The 16,699-nt window shown below is 40.9% G+C and overlaps 1 protein-coding gene across 1 annotated transcript in view; it reads right to left on the bottom strand.

The window, feature by feature from the left end:
- Positions 1 to 13,852, bottom strand: part of LOC140465796 (14-3-3-like protein) — a 30,674-nt gene extending 16,822 nt beyond the window's left edge. The window contains exons 1-2 of the mRNA XM_072561581.1: positions 13,688 to 13,852; positions 12,805 to 13,346 (exon numbers count right to left, since the gene is read on the bottom strand). Coding sequence (XP_072417682.1) covers positions 12,805 to 13,179 — 375 coding nt within the window. The 5' untranslated portion in view covers positions 13,180 to 13,346; positions 13,688 to 13,852. The remainder of the gene's footprint in view (positions 1 to 12,804; positions 13,347 to 13,687) is intronic.
- Between the last annotated feature and the right edge of the window lie 2,847 nt (positions 13,853 to 16,699).

Raw genomic sequence — 16,699 nt, forward strand, 5'->3', positions numbered from 1 at the left:
TCCCCTCCCAGTGTCTGCATGGGTTTCCTCCAGGTGCTCTGGTTCCTTCCCACAATACAGATGATGTGCAGGTCAGGTGAATTGGCCATGCCTAATTGCCTGTTGCATTAGGTGCATTAATCAAAGGTAAAATATAGGGTACAGGAATGGGTCTGAGGGGTTTACTCAGTCGGTGTGGACTTGGACGGAGGGACTGTTTCCAGACTGTAGGGAAACAAATCTATTCCATTTTACCCTGATGCCTATATAGAGGAGATAGTGGTTTTGTAACCATTCAAATAATCTCAGCCCATACTAACCAGCTACACACGCCATAAAATGCTTGTTTCATTACAATTAGATAGTAAAAAAAAAACCACATTGTTCACTCACGTCCTCAAGGGAGGAATCTGCTCTCCTTCCCCAGTACTGTGTGAAATGGAAATCCACAATGTGGCCGACAAACTTAGTAGAAAGTGAGGACTGCAGATCAGAGTCAAGAGCATGGGGTTGGAAAAGCACAGGTCAGGCAACAGAGGAGAATAAACATTTCGGGCATAAGCCCTTCAACAGGAATGGTGCTTCCTGATCTGCTGTGCTTTTCCAGCAGGACACTACTGACTTAAAACTGCTCTCAAATACACTAGCAAGAAACAGGAGTTGCATAATTGCAGTGCAAGTAAAACGATTAAACCAAAGATGGATAATGTAGAAACAACCCAAGTGCTAAAAGTTAGAAAAGCAAAACAAGGCTTGTGAACTCAAATGTTCCTCACTAATATTTGAAACTTGGAAGAGTGGTTCCACAAGCCATCCAGCCTCACTGCCACTAAACCGAATATCTAGATTGCATTACCATTCCTGTCCTGTCACACCAAAGACCCAAAAGGTCATGGCACAAATCAAGCAGGGATAGTTCAGTCAGATGTATAGCATGGAAACAAACCCTTCAATCCAATTCATCCAAGCTGATCAGATATCCTGATCTAATCTAGTCCCATTTGCCAGTATTTGCTTTCCCATTCATAACACATCCAGATGCCTTTTAAATGTTATAAAAAGTACCAACCTCCACTACTTCCTCTGGCAGCACATTCCATGTATACACACAAACTCTTGCATGAAAACATTGCTCCGTAGGTCTCTATCGTTCCCCTTTCACCCTAACCTCATGCCCTCTAGTTCTGGACACCCCCCCCCAATTCCAGGGAAAAGACTTTGTCTATTTACTCTATCCATGCCCCTCAAGATTTTATAAGCCTCTCCTTATAGCTCATTTTTCAATCCTGGCAATATCCTTCTAAGTCTTTTCTGAATCCTTTTGAATTTCACAACATCCTTCTGATAGAAAGGTGACCAGAATTGCACAATATTCAGTGAATTAGGAGTCCTTGAAATATGACATCAGGTCAAACGTTGACAAGGAAACATCTTCATATATGGTCAGCTGAATAAGTCTTATACTCTGCTTGAAAATGGTATTGTGTGGGCTTCAATGCCATACTGTTCCTACAGATTGGAGGGTACCTAGCATAACCCCTCTAAGCAGAGAGAAAACAAGTTACATAAATTAGCCAACTATATGGGGGTGGTGAGGAGAACTGCCAATGTTAATAGCTTAACACTGGGAAGATAATCAGACCAGGGAGGGTTAGCATGAATTTACAGAAGGGAAATCATGCTCGACAAATCTACTTTAATTCTTGTAGGATATCAAGTTGAAGAGTTGGGCTAATGGTGTGGTTTATTTGCCTTTTCAGAAGGCTTTTTCAACAAAGTCCAAAATTGAGAGACTGGAATGTAAAGTTTGAAGTGCATGAGATTGGGGATAATCTATGGGAGATAGGAACAAACTTGTCAAACAGTTAAGATTTTTGCTAGCTTGTGTATTCAAATCCTCTAGCCAGCTAGGTCTCTAGGTTATACAGGGCATTAGCAAGATCATATCTGGAACACTGCAATTTTGATCTCCTTATTGGAGGAAGGATCTGTTGAGGGTGTAAAGACTTACTTAACTGATTCCTAGAATGGCAGATCTGACAGAGCAGAGGCTGAATCAGTTAGGACTATATTCGGTGGAGTTAAGAATGAGGAGAAACCTCAAACCTTTAAAATAATTAGAACCAGAGTAAGTGCAATATGGATGTCGTAGATGCCAGGGAAGTTCAGAGTCAAAAAGGTCACAGCCCAAGGATATGAAGTTAATCATTTAAAACAGGGAAAGAGGTTTCTTAATCTGGAGTGGGGAGTTTGTGGAATTTACAGCCATAGAAACAAAAAAGCCAGAATATTGTGTAATAACTCCAAGAAAGAGTGCAAAAGGATATGATGGAAAAGCAGGAACAGGCTGATTAAACACCCCCGCCACTCAGTTCATTTCTCAAAATGCCTCATGTCTAAATCTCCCATTACTTTTAATAAAAAGTTTAGATCTTTTGCTCAATCATGTCCCTCCTTATCTAGAGGAGTATATATAGTAGCTATGGCATCCAGAGTCAGACAATTCCTCTGCATATAGAAACCATGAAGTGGAGAAAAATCAATATTTCACAACATAGTCTTATTATCCACTTGTAGTTCAGGGCTAGAAAAGGCTTTGGTTTATTATCACATCATCCTCTTCAAACATGGTCACAAAGACCAAGCTTTGCAGCTAGGTTCTATTTTTCAATTAGAACTACAGCATACTTAAGTCAATTTCCCTCACTTTCTAGGCTATCATTCCCTGTACACCTTAACCTCCCATTCCTCAAAAAATTAAGATTTTTGGTATTAGTTGCAGCATTTATATAGCACTTCAGATGCAGAAAAGTATGGCACAGTTCTCCAGTGTGAAATGATAGTGTAGCATGCGGACTCAAACTGCCTGCTCCAACTTCATGCACTACAGTGGATCTTGCATGTTCTAGATCAGATTCCCTATAGGGTGGAAACAGGCCCTTTGGCCCAACCATTCCACACCAACCCTCTGAAGAGTAACCCAGCCAGACCCATTACCCTCTGACTAATGCACCTAACACTATGGGCAATTTAGCCTGGCCAATTCACCTGACCTACACATCTTTGGACTGTGGGAGGAAACATGGGGAGAATACATGGGTGGAGTTTGCAGTCACCAGAGGCTGGAATTGAACCTGGGACCCTGGTGCTGTGAGGCAGCAGTGCTAACTACTGAGCCACTGTGCCACCCCATGTTGCACCAACCCATTCACAAATCATCCTGAGAGAAATGGCCTCCCATTCCAACGACCATTCAACATTCTCATTGGTGTCCTTTAGCATATGAAAATCAGATCACTCCATCTCACTTTAGCCCCAACATAGTAAAACATCTCCAACCACCATTAAAATTCAATCTGTTACACTGTTCTTAAAACAGACAGTGGACAAAAATCATAGTTGCCTAACACCCTCAAATCAGGTACTCCACACTTGGATATTCAACCATTTTAAGTAGACAAGACCCAGTTTATCAGACTAATGCCAACATAATCAAAATTTCAACAATCTCCTGGAGTGCTGAAGAAATAAAGGCTTCAATATCTGATAAGTGATGCTCAGGAGACTGATGAGCAGACTGAACTTGCTGCAAAAGCATTGTTGCAAAACAAACAACAGGAAGTGGGTAGGGTCAGGCATTTATTCTAAAAAGAGGAATTGCTCAACACTAATCACTTATCTTCAAGTTGCAACTAGGGGATCTCAACTTATGCAAGTCAACCGTATCTACCTTTGGAGTTCAGTAGAAGGCAAACCAAAAATACGTAAACTTCCGAAAGCACGTACACAAAAAGAGGCGTGACAAAATGTTACTTGGGGCCAAATGAATTCTCAAATTTGAGCCAAACCTTAGTGCAAGTAACATGCACACTAGTATGTGCAAACCTCAGTACCAGATACTGGCCTTTACAAAGCACAAGTGGCAAAGTTATGTCAAGTTCTTGCAATGGTATTCAACAACTGAGTTTTGCCATCTTTAAAGGTGCCATTTTGAAACAGGTCAGTAAACAGGAAATCAACTGGCATTTTGCCAAGGAAGACCATTCAGATTGCAAGCAGTTTTAATAGAAATTAAACATGCTATAATTTTTAGACAGAGTAAGTGATAGAGGTTGGTACAATTACAACATGTAAAAAGCATCTGGAGGGTTATGATGGGAAGGGTTGAGAGGGATATGGGCCAAGTGTTGGCAAATGGGACTAGATTAATTTAGGATAGCGATCAGCAGCTAGACTGAAGGGTGGATTTCCATGCTATAGATCTGGCTCAGACTATCATTGGCGTTTGCAATCAAAATACCTAGGGCATAATTTTAAAAACTGTTCGTCACACCAAACTATATTTCTCTCTAGGATACCATTTTCAATTCATTTGATTGTTGAGATCAGTGAAAAGGTTATCTTGCACTGGATATTCAGTTAAGGCGAAAAAAACTGAGGCGGAGAGTCAGTATGAAAAGCATTCAGATAACCTTCCACCTTTAATGCCTTCAGCAATTCTGTTTTGTAATGGCATCTTAATTCAATTATTCTTTAAAGAATGAAAATCTGGATAGAAAATGACATCCCAGTAATAATTTAACCATCATCTCTTCACATTCAGTGGCATTACCACAAGTGAATGACACATTAACATCCTGGGGTTTAATTACTGACCAGAAACTGAACCAACCATATAAACAAGTAATTACAGAAGCAAAGAAAAAGGAGGAGGTTCAGAATTACTTGCTGCAGAACTTACACCCAGTCTCCCCACCATCTAGAAAAGCTAAGTTAGGTCTGTTTTGGTGTACTCTACATTGATAGAGTGCAGCTCAAACAAAGAAACCTGCTCTGAGGAAGGTCACTGGACCCAAAATGCTAACTTTGACTTCTCTTCAAGTGCTGCAAGACCTGCTGAGCTTTTCCTTCTGTTTCTGTACCATCCATGACAGAACAGCCTACTTGACTGACATCCATACAGCCCTTCCACTACTGACAATGGCAGCAGTGTGTACCATCTACAAGATGCACTGCAATAACCCATATATTTACAAGGTGATGTCATAGACCTTATCACTTTGAATGACAAAACAGGAGATGCATTAGTACAACTGCAAGCCATTCATTTTTATTTACAACTAAATCACAATTCCTTTTTAGCCACTGGATCAAATTCCTGGAACTAAGCTTCCAAACAGCACTGTGGGTGCTCTTACACTTGAACTGCTGCAGTTTTTAGATGGCAAGAAAAATGATAAGCGCTGGCCCAGCAAATGACACACCCCATAAGTTTGTTTTAAAGCAAAATGCGTGGGAGGGGGAAGACCTGATGTTGACTTATGTCCAAAACGTTGATTCTCCTGCACTTCTGATGCTGCCTGACCTGCTATGCACTTCCAACACCACAATGATCTAGTTCTTGCTTTCTCCAAGATGACAAAGTTGCCATGACTGAGTAAGAGCTATTAAAGCTTGTAGGAATATATAGTAGCCAATGCAAAGTGGACTGGCAAGCAGTGAAAATTTCCAGTGCAGAATGAAGTGGTTTAACAGTTAGTAAAACCCTGACTACTTTTATTAATTTTCATTTGGAGCAGTGAAGTGAACTGACAGCTAAAGTTGAGTTTTGGATGGTGAATAATAGCTCTTTTAAAAAAAGGATAGAGTAAACAAGTTGTTTTGAGGCCAGGCCTGGAAGTTAATCACAGGTTGTTTCTCTCCACCACCCATACAACACTACTTCACTGAGTTGGTGTACTTGCTCACTGCCTTTGTTCCTGTTCAATACTACGTGCTTGACCCTCTCACCAGGCAGCAGCAGGTGTGTGTGGTCTGAATCGCCCATGAATAGATAGTACTGCGCTTGTCATAATGTGTCAGACAGGAAGCCTTCCCTGCAATACACTTGATCAATGATATTTCCAATCAGTTCATAATGCTCATGACATCAAATGCTGGGGCAAACCTTCATTACTTGGTATAAGTAACTTTGCTGGACTTTCTCTATTTGCTGCTCTTCCTTGGTGCTTTCACTACTAAAAAGTCAGTATAGCGAGTGCCATGAGGGGGATGGTCCTGGATTCAACAGTAAGCCAGGCAAGTGGTTGAAGTGACACTGGGGGAAACATTTCTCAGACAGTATTCAAAACGATTTTAAATTTTAAAAAAAAGTGATGGAAAAGGACAGGGATGGGGCTGAAATTGAAAGTTCACAATATGTAGGTCGGGGTGGTTTATTAAAGTTAGATACGATTTGGCCAGAGCAGACAGGGAGCAGATACTTTTAGTAAAAAAGTCAAAAGCAGCAGGATGCATTTGAGGGCAGCACAGAATCAACACATTCCAATATACCCAGCAAACCCTGGGTAAAAAAGGATAGACAAGATTAGATAAAGATAAGGAGAACTTGCATAAAAAGATTTGTAGCTTAGGTGTCAGTTGCCACGGTGGTGGATATTTTTGCTGAACTGGGAAGTCATTTGGCAGATGTCTCACTGTGTCTAGGTGAGTGTGTTTTGGAACCTCCTGTGAAGTGCTGCTGTATTGTCTCCAATTCATTGTAGCAGCCAGTATATTGGGTCTAGATCTGCATTTGTTGATGAAGTCAGTGGATGAGTGCCATGCTTCTAGAAATTCTCTGGCTGTCCTGTTTAGCTTGTCCAATGATTGTGGTTATCCCAGTTGAATTTGTAGTCCTTGTCAGGTGCATGGCTACTAGGGAAAGCTGGTTGTAGTGCTTAGTGGCTAGTTAATGCATGAAAGTTAATGCATACAGAAGGCAAACAGGCAGACAGTCTTTAAATGGAATCTTGTAAATTAAAGTTAGTCTTGCACATGATGGATATAGGGTCTTTTGTCTGTGAGTTGCCTGAGCTTGGCTGTCATGAATCAGAGTGGTGGGAAGAGTCTAGCTGTTAGCTCGAGACTTAATAAAAAGGTAGCTTGGCTAGTGTTAGGTCATGGCATGTCCTTATCACATTTGTCTGCAAATGAAGTTGCAGGGATATCTATTATTGGCAAAAACTTGGCAGAGATGCTCTTCTCTTCACAGGTCAAGAACGTTGTAGTCCTTTTGGGCAAGATCCTAATGCAGCTTCACGTGTTTGGGTGGTTGCTGTTCAGGGTCTGGTCTGTGGGGCTTTTCAGTACACTTTTGTGCATTGCCCGTTCTGTGATCTTTCCAGCATCATATCCAGGAATAGGATGTTAGTTAATTTCCTCTCAAATTAGATCCCTGTGAGCATGGTGTTGATAATCCAAAACACTATAGGACAAACAAGCAGACAACTAGCAATCCACATCCACGAACACCAAACTAGCCAAGAAAAGGCTGCCAGCATTCTTAAAGACCCATCACATCCTGGCAATGTTTTTCTACAACCTCTACCATTGGGAAGATACAGAAGCCGGAACACAAGCACCAGCCTGTTTCAAAACAGTTTCTATCCTACTGTTAGAACACTGAAATGGACTCACGAAGTACTCACCTGTACTATGTTTTGATTATTGCTACTTAACTAAGTGGTCTGCCCAGAAGACAAAGCTTTTCACTGAGCCTTGGTACATATGACAAATTCAATTCAACTAGCCACTAAACCCTACTAACAGCTTTCACAAGTAGCCACACAGATGACAAGAACCACAAATTTGACAGGGACAATACAATAATTGAAGCTGCTGAACAGAGGACAGCCTGAGAATTTCTAGAAGATGGCACTCATTCATGGACTCTAAATACAGATTTAAACTCTATATACTGGTCACGGTGACAAACTACTGCAACTGGAAGCAGCAGAAACAGAACCAAATAAATTCCTGATGACAGTACCGTAGTACCTCTCAAGAAGCTCCAAAGCACTGAGTACACCACCTAGACATCTGCAAACCAACTTCCCAGTTTGGCACACATACCCATAAGTATTGTAAAAAGGAAGGTTCATGGCAAATACAAAAGGACTCAAAACAAACCATGTAGCATAGCACATAAAAGGAGAACTTAAATTAGGAAAGCAGAGAGGGGGCATGGAAGGATAATAGCAGGTAAAATAAGGAAGATCTTAAGTACGCTAATGGCAAACATAACTAGGGAGAATAGGGTCCAGTAAGGGCACTGGTAATTTTAGCACAGAGCCAGGGACACAAGTAGGGTTCTAAATGAATACCGTGAATTCACTTCACAAGTGAGGGGTGTGATGTATGCATATAGAAATCAGAGCTATGTTTGAGGAATGAAAGTGTGTGTTGACTGATTGCTCATGGAAGCCAAGCATCAACCTGGACAGTTTGATTGAATGTGCCAAGGTGCAGCATGGGAATAAGCCAACATGCAGGCCCAAAGCCAGTCCTCCCACAATATAAATCAATCAACTCAGGCTGTTCTTAACATCAGTCTTCCTTCACCCAGTAGCCTCAACTGCTGGCTGTCAGAAAATACAAGCCTGAAAGTTCATGCAAGTAGAATCATTTATAGCATCAAACAATAATTACCACTTTTGCTATCAGATTTCCCTATGACGGAGTGTGCGAATTACCTGCAGAACATTGATAAGTAGCATGCACCATCAAGCACAAAGTACATAGTTTCCTAGCACAAGCCATACCAGCATCCACTGGATAACGTTTTGTAGTTTTGACATTTTGACACCAGCATTTAGCAGTAAAATATTCAGTTATAGCAAATTCTCTATTTAATAGTATCGCCAGTGATACAGCCAATTTAAAAGATATCAATGTCTCAAAAAGTTGGATTAACAGCAGGAAAATAGTGAAGATCTTTAGAATTCCAGACACTAGCAGCTTTCTTTACCATTACCTTGGCCCAAGTCATGTCAGCTCAAGGCACTATGGCAACTCTTCCTTTATTTCCTCCTCTCCGCTGAAAGCTCTAACATTAAGTGCATCTTAGCTTCATCGTAAACACTTTGGGTAGGTTTAAAATTAGGATTTCCATCCATTGTGCATTTCTCATCCACTCAAAAATAAATTGTGGCACAGCTCAAATTTGTAGAATTAAGTGATGGATTAATTCCTTAATTCTGCCAGTTGCAGGAAAAGGTCTGATACCTAAAACAAATAAGCTGGGCTGAGTTCTTGCATCACATTGGCAGGGTTACTTCTGGGCCAGAAAAATCTGTGTTCAAGTCTCACTTGTCCTGTAGTATGTAACCTGTATAAAATAGATTGATGACAATAACTATTTGGTGCTCCTGAATACTTGACTGATCTAGCAAAGACATTCAAGATTAGAATGAGAATCTCTATTCTATCTGGAATGAAAGTTGGTGATCAAGTAGAGCAGAATAGTGGGAGGTTATACAAGGTACTTATTCATCCAGCCAGTAGGCATTGAACCTCCATGCATGCAAGGAGCCCTAAATACATTTATCTCCCAATTCTTATTCCTTCAAAACTTGACTGTTAGTCTATCCAATCGCAGTCTATTCAGACATTTATGCTACAAACTTCAACCAGAGTTCCACACATTTGGACCTTAGGATCCTTCTGCAATCATTCATGCACTTAATATTTTATTAAAGAACACAACCATTGGAAAAAGTCAAAATGTTTGTTTGGAAATTCACCACCTCAATCTTTTATAACTTGAACATATCTAATGCTCTCTTCTACAATTAGCATTAAGTATTACCCTCCTCCTCATGTTTTAGAATCAGATAGCATCATAACCTACTAATCCCAGCCCAAGTCATGTATCCTTACTGTAGGAAAAGAAAAGGACCACTGCACAGAAACAATATGTTGTAGTTAAAAGTAAAACAGGCATCACTAAGTATTCCATCTCAAGTCTTGGACTTTACACATGTAGGATATTTTTAAGATCAACCTACAATGCTGCCTTCTAAATGGTTTAGAGCAAAGGAATTTGGAAATTCAGGTCTAAGTTTACAAATTTTTCATAGTAAACTTATCCATGTACTGTTTTAAACCCCTCTCACTACAATTGCTCCTTGCCCAAGGGACTATGTAGATTTAAATTCTTATCACTGGTATAGGTTTTTTTTTGAAAAAGCCCACATACTACAACAGATCTTCCTAATGACTTGAAAGCAGATTTTCAAACTCACACTGGACATATCCAATTATTCGCTCTTAATGAAAATGATACTAGCAATTTTATTCTCAAATTTTAAAAGATTTTGCTACCATAGGTGACATAATTTTTTTAAGAGCCACAGCTTAATGTGTCCTAAATTGAGGACTTGACTTTTCAGCAAACACATGTTCAATATCTAAATTGAATTTCTAAGGCTGCAGCACTTCCCTCTATCAACCTCCGAGCATTCTTAATCTTCAGAGTATCACAGTGCCAGCGTGCACTGTTCAAGTACTGTTAAGGGCGGGCAGACTGATTTACCAAGTCAGAGAATAGTTAGGAGTCGACCATGTCTAGAATCCCACCTAGGCCACACTAAAGATGGTAGATTTCCATAACAATCAATAATAGCAAATAGTTTATCTTAATTTAAATTCACCATCTGCAATAGTTGGGTTTGAACATATCCTGCAGCACGAGCCTGGCCTATGAGTTACTAGCGCAGTGACATTACCACTGAACTACGGCACGATTCAGTCAAGTCTTGTCACTCACTCATTTTCCTTAATGGGTTAGTTAATATTTTCTACGAATCCATTCACACGCTCTAATTCAGACGTCCACCTCTCCAGTATTTTCATAGGCAAGGAAAAATGCTCTTCCACAAATTTCATTAGCTTTGGACAATTGCTAGGTTAAGGTGTAAATTAGGTTTACTGCTACAACAGGTAGATCGGATTCAAATGGGTGGAGGTGGGCAAGGATAAAATGAATGTGACCCCTGATAAAATCAGACAAATTTAGACTTTGGGGAATTCATCTGAAGAGGTAATGCTAACAAGCAGCAAAAGAATCAGTGGTGAGGAATAACCCATTTAGTACTGGCCTGTGATTTCCTCAGGCATGAGGGGCTCCTTCAGTTATGCACTGGAATGAAGGTTACAAACCAAAGAAAGTAGGATTAGCTATGAATGGTTGATTTTCTGACAGCACAGGCTAAATTGGGCTAAATGACATCCTCCAGGATGAAAATATAGTTTTGTTGTTTGTACCTGTTCCATGCCCCCACAACTGACCACGTGTCTGAAGGAAACAAATAAGTTAAAGGATGAGTCAAAAATAGAATGAGGCCTCGAAAAAGAGTAGGATATCAAAGCCACAATTCCAACAGCAAATAGTGCCCAACATTTAAATTCATTAAACTTCACACATTGCTACTGAATCAATAATAACTATATTTCAAACTCAAGACTTACCCAATTCAATCTCAACCTCAAAACCCCCAGTCCATCTAATAAAACAGAACTTTCATATTGTTAAAAATTTTTATCTCTACCTGCTGCCATGTCCTGTAGCTGTTCAAAACTTCCTACATGAACATATTTACTCAGGCTCCAACTAGAAACTAACATTGCACATTTACCCGATATCAAAAAGAAATGTGGTGGTATGGTGACAGATTCTACTTAGAATATCTAAAAAGTATAAGGCAGAACAAACAAGTCGAGAATTTCACCTTGGGACTGCTAGCAAACAAGGCTTCCATTGAATTGCCACAGTGTAATGATCAGTATGCAATTACAATCCATTTTGCTGCATGCTTTGAAGAATTTTACCAGTTTGATTAAAAACCTCAACTTGAATACTTCAACCAATTCTAAAAAGCTAGTCAATTCAGAACAGCTAGCTAGATATGTAACATTTATAAATCACTAATAAAAGCAATTTTGGCTGCAACAACCAGAAAAGAGATCAGTGATAATACATGATTCACAGCAATTCACCACACCCAGCATACACACCCTAGTCAAACATAGCTATCACAAAGTGTAACAAGCCTTTTAGTCACTTCCATGCAGTATCCTGAGCACTCGCTCACTGATTTAGAATGTTACAGATGAGCAAGTTTCTATTAGAATTGAGGTAAAGAACAAAAACACCCAGACGGTAGTTGTCCCACCGCACAAAAGTAAAACATTTTGAAAAAGTAGCCAATATCTTATCATTCATATGACAGTTTACCATAGTTTTAGCATTGAGCAATCTAGCAGTGGGAATTCCTACATTTCAAAAGTAATGCCAACCACAGTTTGAGATGACAGTCATATTGCAATCAGTGGAAGCAGAAAGAAACAAAACGTACCCTTACCCCTTTCTTAAATCAGTATTTTTCAATGTTGATAAGTGAATTAACACACAAACTAGCAAAGAAGACTCAGCACTGAAAAAATTGAGAATCATCTTTAGCTGTTAAAAAAGTAACATCAAAAAGTGATCATGATTTGTTCAAGCATCTAGGTAAATCCAAATAAAGATAACTTCAGTCTTTTCTGCCAGTGAACCAACATTAACATGCGGTCAGCCAAAATGTATTAGTTTCCAATTAAATTGACAAGTCACTAGTCTACAAATGCTAACAGGATCAGGTGAAAGACTTTTTAAAGTGCAATCACAACCTATGATAGAAAAGCCTAGTTTTGAAGAACTGTTCTAGTTTTTTTTAAATCTCCCAGACCTGTATGTAGGCTAATGGCACACTGACCTAGAAAACTATACAGCCTCAGACTGTACAAAAAAAAACCCTGCACACTGCAGTTCCTAGTCAGTTCGTTGGTAAACCTTTTATCCCCAGAAAAAAAAACTGAAGATACAGAAGCTGGTTAAAAGGCTGCTTTGAATCTTTTCTTTTGCATACGGAGAAGGAGAAACTCAGCTATTTCAGGCAGTGTTTTTTTTAAAAAAAGGACCATTTCAGATCAAAGACATTCCACTCCTTTGTTCGCCTTTCTTACCAGGACTTCGTTGCAGATTTTAGTAAGCTCCTCTTCGATTGTGTGTCGGTAAGATTGGATTTGGGACTGTTGGCACTTATCCTCGCCCTTGCTTTCCAAGCTGGACAGGACCCTCCAGGACGACCTGCGGCACCCCACCACGTTCTTGTAGGCGACCGACAGCAGGTTCCTCTCCTCGATCGTCAGCTCGCAGCAGCGCTCGGTCACCGCTTTCATCGCGGCGGCCATGTCTTCGTACCTCTCGGCCTGCTCGGCCAGCTTGGCCTTCTGGACATCCTCCTCGTTCGACGGGTTGCAGGCGGCCTGCTCGGCCGGCTTCTCCTGTTCGGCCGCCTTGCACTGCTCGGTCACCTTCTCCTGCTCTGCGTTCTCCATGGCTCTCCGGCTCCGATCGAGCTCCGAGGGTGGTGGTGGTGGTGGTGGGGTATACTCAGAGAGGTGGTAGTGTGGGGGGGGGGGGGGGGGGGTGCAGGCAAAGATTGGAGGACTTTCTCTCGTGTTTTACACACTGTTGCTCACTACTTTTCTCCCTCTTTCTTTCACTGTTAAAACAAAATTTTAAAAAAAGGGGGGGGAAAAACAATTAAATCGTTTTTAATACAAAAGGTTAGAGATATCCTCGACTCTTCCACTGCCACTTATTTTCCATCCGCAGCCTACGCTAGCTTTCATTATGTGCAAAGTATAAATTTGCTGCGAAAAAATAAAGCATCGAAACGGCGGATTTAAGTTAAAACTCGTCGTTTTTTTTTTAAAGACCAGACAAATCAGAAGAGCTACCACCCAACACAATTTAAATGATTTGTCATTATTTTAGTATTAACCGTCTTCAGCGCACGCACACAGTTGGAGAGAGTTAGTCAAGATGAGACTGAACACCGACCTTCCTCCCGCTCAGCTGCTCCTCAAATGGATAAGCTCTGGCCGAGGAAAGCGGACAAAAAAAGGATCCTCCCTAACGCTCCACCTTGACGGCTGGCTCAGGCCCCGCCCCTTACACGCACACCACGAGCCTCGCACGGACAGACAGGCGGCTCGGCCAGTCAGACGTGGAGAAGGCGGCGGGCGACGGTTGGGCAGGCGGCCAATCGCCTGCACGATCCTCCGCCTCAGGGGGCGGGCTCTCGCCGCTGTTCTGACAGTTTCGGTTGACCGGGAGTCGGAGGCTGGGGCTCGGGGTTTCCTCCAATCAGATTCCGTGTGTGATGACGTTCCTGTTGCCTTGACGATGGTGGAAGGGGCCCAAAATGGGCAGGGCGTGGCACGAGACATGGCGGTTGGTGGCGTGTTGGGGGTTGGGAGGAAAGACAGGTTGGTGCATGGCAGGGCTTGGAGGACCTGGGGCGTCGAAGTGGTAATTCACTGAAGCAGCGAGGAAGAGAGCTGGTACGATGAACTCAAAGCAGAGAAAGACTGAATAATATTAATGATAATAGAACTGCATCAAGACGAAACAAATGAAAGCAACTAAATGATACCTGAGTTCGTTTTAAGGCTAAACACTGCTGCACGCACAGTTCAGGAAACGATTAAGTCGCATTAGCAATGTTACAGGAAAGATCGCATCGAACAATGGCACATTTAAGAATTCAACTGGTGCTGTTAAAATGTGTGTGCTGTTACAATTTGGTAGGTAATTCGTCATGTTTTGAATCAACTGGACATTGAAAACGTTTGGGAAGAGATTAAAATTGCACATATGTGGTGCCTTATTCACTTTCAGAAATGTGTAGCACAAAACATTTGACAATGACTATAAAGCAGCTGCTGTGTTATGTCAGCAAAGATTGCTGTTCTTCACTGCAGGAAGGTCCCACGAACACCTCTGAGATGATTTGGAGATGCTGGTGTTGGACTGTATTGTACAAAAGTTAAAAATCACATAACACCAGGTTATAGTCCAACAGGTTTAATGGGAAGCTACCAATTAAACCTGTTGGCCTATAACCTGCTGTTGTGTGATTTTTAACTTTGTACCTCTGAGATGACTTACAAAAGAGAAGTGCCAGTCAAACCCTTGAGAAACTTCCTCGCTCTTCACATGATGGGATGGACATCAGGGGTGGTGATGTACTTGTGGGATTATTGGTGGACTGCTAAACCAGAGACCCAGATAACCTTCTGGGGATCCAGGTTCAAATCTTGTCATGATAGATGGTAGAATTTGAAATCAATGAAAAATAACCCTGGAATTAGGGGTCTAGTGGTGACGGTGAATCAATTGTCAGAAAACCTGGTTCACTAATGTCCTTTAGGGAAGGAAACTGCCATTCTTACCTGATCTGGCCTACATGTGACTCTAGACCCACAGCAATATGGTTGACTCTTAACTGCTTTCTGAGCAAAACTAGGCATGGGCAATAAATGCTACCTAACCAGTGATGCCCACAGCCTGTGAATGAATTTTAAAAAATTGATATCTAATGAATGACGATGACTTAAAATTATAAAGGATTTTGGTATCTTATTCAAAGCACCTCTCAGACAAAGTTGCACGGCATCAGCATTGTACAGAAGTGTCGCAGCCCATATATCTTCATGTGAAATGAAATTAAAAAGTGACAGTGAAGTATTAACATGGGGCAAAAAAAACTGAAGTCAGATTTTTTAAAAATGTCTTCACTGCAGAAGCGCGTCAAGGTGCTTTGTCACTCGGAAGAAAAACTGTTGATACTGAGGCGAGATGGAAATTTTGAGGGTCCATTCAAAGGGGAGGGTTTTTTGAGACAAGAATGGAGGTGACAAAGGACAACTGCTTTGTAATTATGACAAAAGTGGAGCAGAGAGGTTGGGCATTTGCTCAGTGACAGAGGAATGAATGTAGATATAGATTTGGATGGAGAAAGTCTCCCCCACTCCTCTGATTCCACCAACTGTAGTTTCAGGTTTGACATCAAGCTGAGATTCTAACTTCATGCTTTTCATTTCCACACACTGTTACATCACTTGTCTGCCTCCACAACTTGCCTCAGCCTATCTGCTACTGAAATTGTTACTGACTATTTCTGCATAGTTTCACAACCTCCATCCACCATAAATTACAAAACACCCAAAGTTCTGCCGCCAGTTTCCCAGCATGCTACAGATTCCATTCACCTATTGCCTGCATTCTTGCTGAATTATATTGGTCCCCTGTCACTCAACACCCCCAGTTTAAATAACTTCTCGGCATCTCTATTTTCCTCTGCAAGCTCTGGTCACTAACTGATCCCGTATACCAACTCTAATCCCTACCCATCCCCAACTAAACCTACCTTCCTCTAATTTATTTTCCCTACCTTTGTCAATATTCCCTCAGCCGTCTACTCCCTATGAATTTCCCTGATGGGACCTCCTTAAGCACCACTTCTTCGACCAAGCTTTCAGTCATTCCTTGTAATATTTCCTTATTTCACCAAGCAGTCATTTTTATTTGAAGACACAAATGCCTTCTTAGTATGTTGCAGGTACTATATATATGTCAGTCATAGTAGTGGTGGGGCCTCCCAACATGCGTCAACTTTCTGATGATAGCCAATAACATTTCACAAACCTAACTTACTGCTACCCCACAATAAATACCTTTATTTTTTCAGAATTCTTTTATCTTATGAGCTGGTCTAGGCTATCCATTTCATTATTTATTCATATTAAGGACATGTTGGTTGTATATTTTCTAGTGAAATTGATAAATAAATAACCATTGAGTTTATTCACATTCTCTTTATCACTTTATGTGCTAACATTTGTAGTGGCCTCACCTCCTCTCTGAAAGATCTTTTACTGTTATAGTGTTGGAAAAATATTTTGTCATTAAGTTCAGTACATTTAACTGTGCTCATTTTATGTGTCTGATTAAAAGTCATCAACTTTTTAAAATTTGTTTGTGGAATGTGGGTGTAACTGGCTAACAAGC

This window comes from Chiloscyllium punctatum, chromosome 3 (assembly GCF_047496795.1).
Source record: "Chiloscyllium punctatum isolate Juve2018m chromosome 3, sChiPun1.3, whole genome shotgun sequence".
In the NCBI taxonomy this organism is placed as follows: domain Eukaryota; kingdom Metazoa; phylum Chordata; class Chondrichthyes; order Orectolobiformes; family Hemiscylliidae; genus Chiloscyllium; species Chiloscyllium punctatum.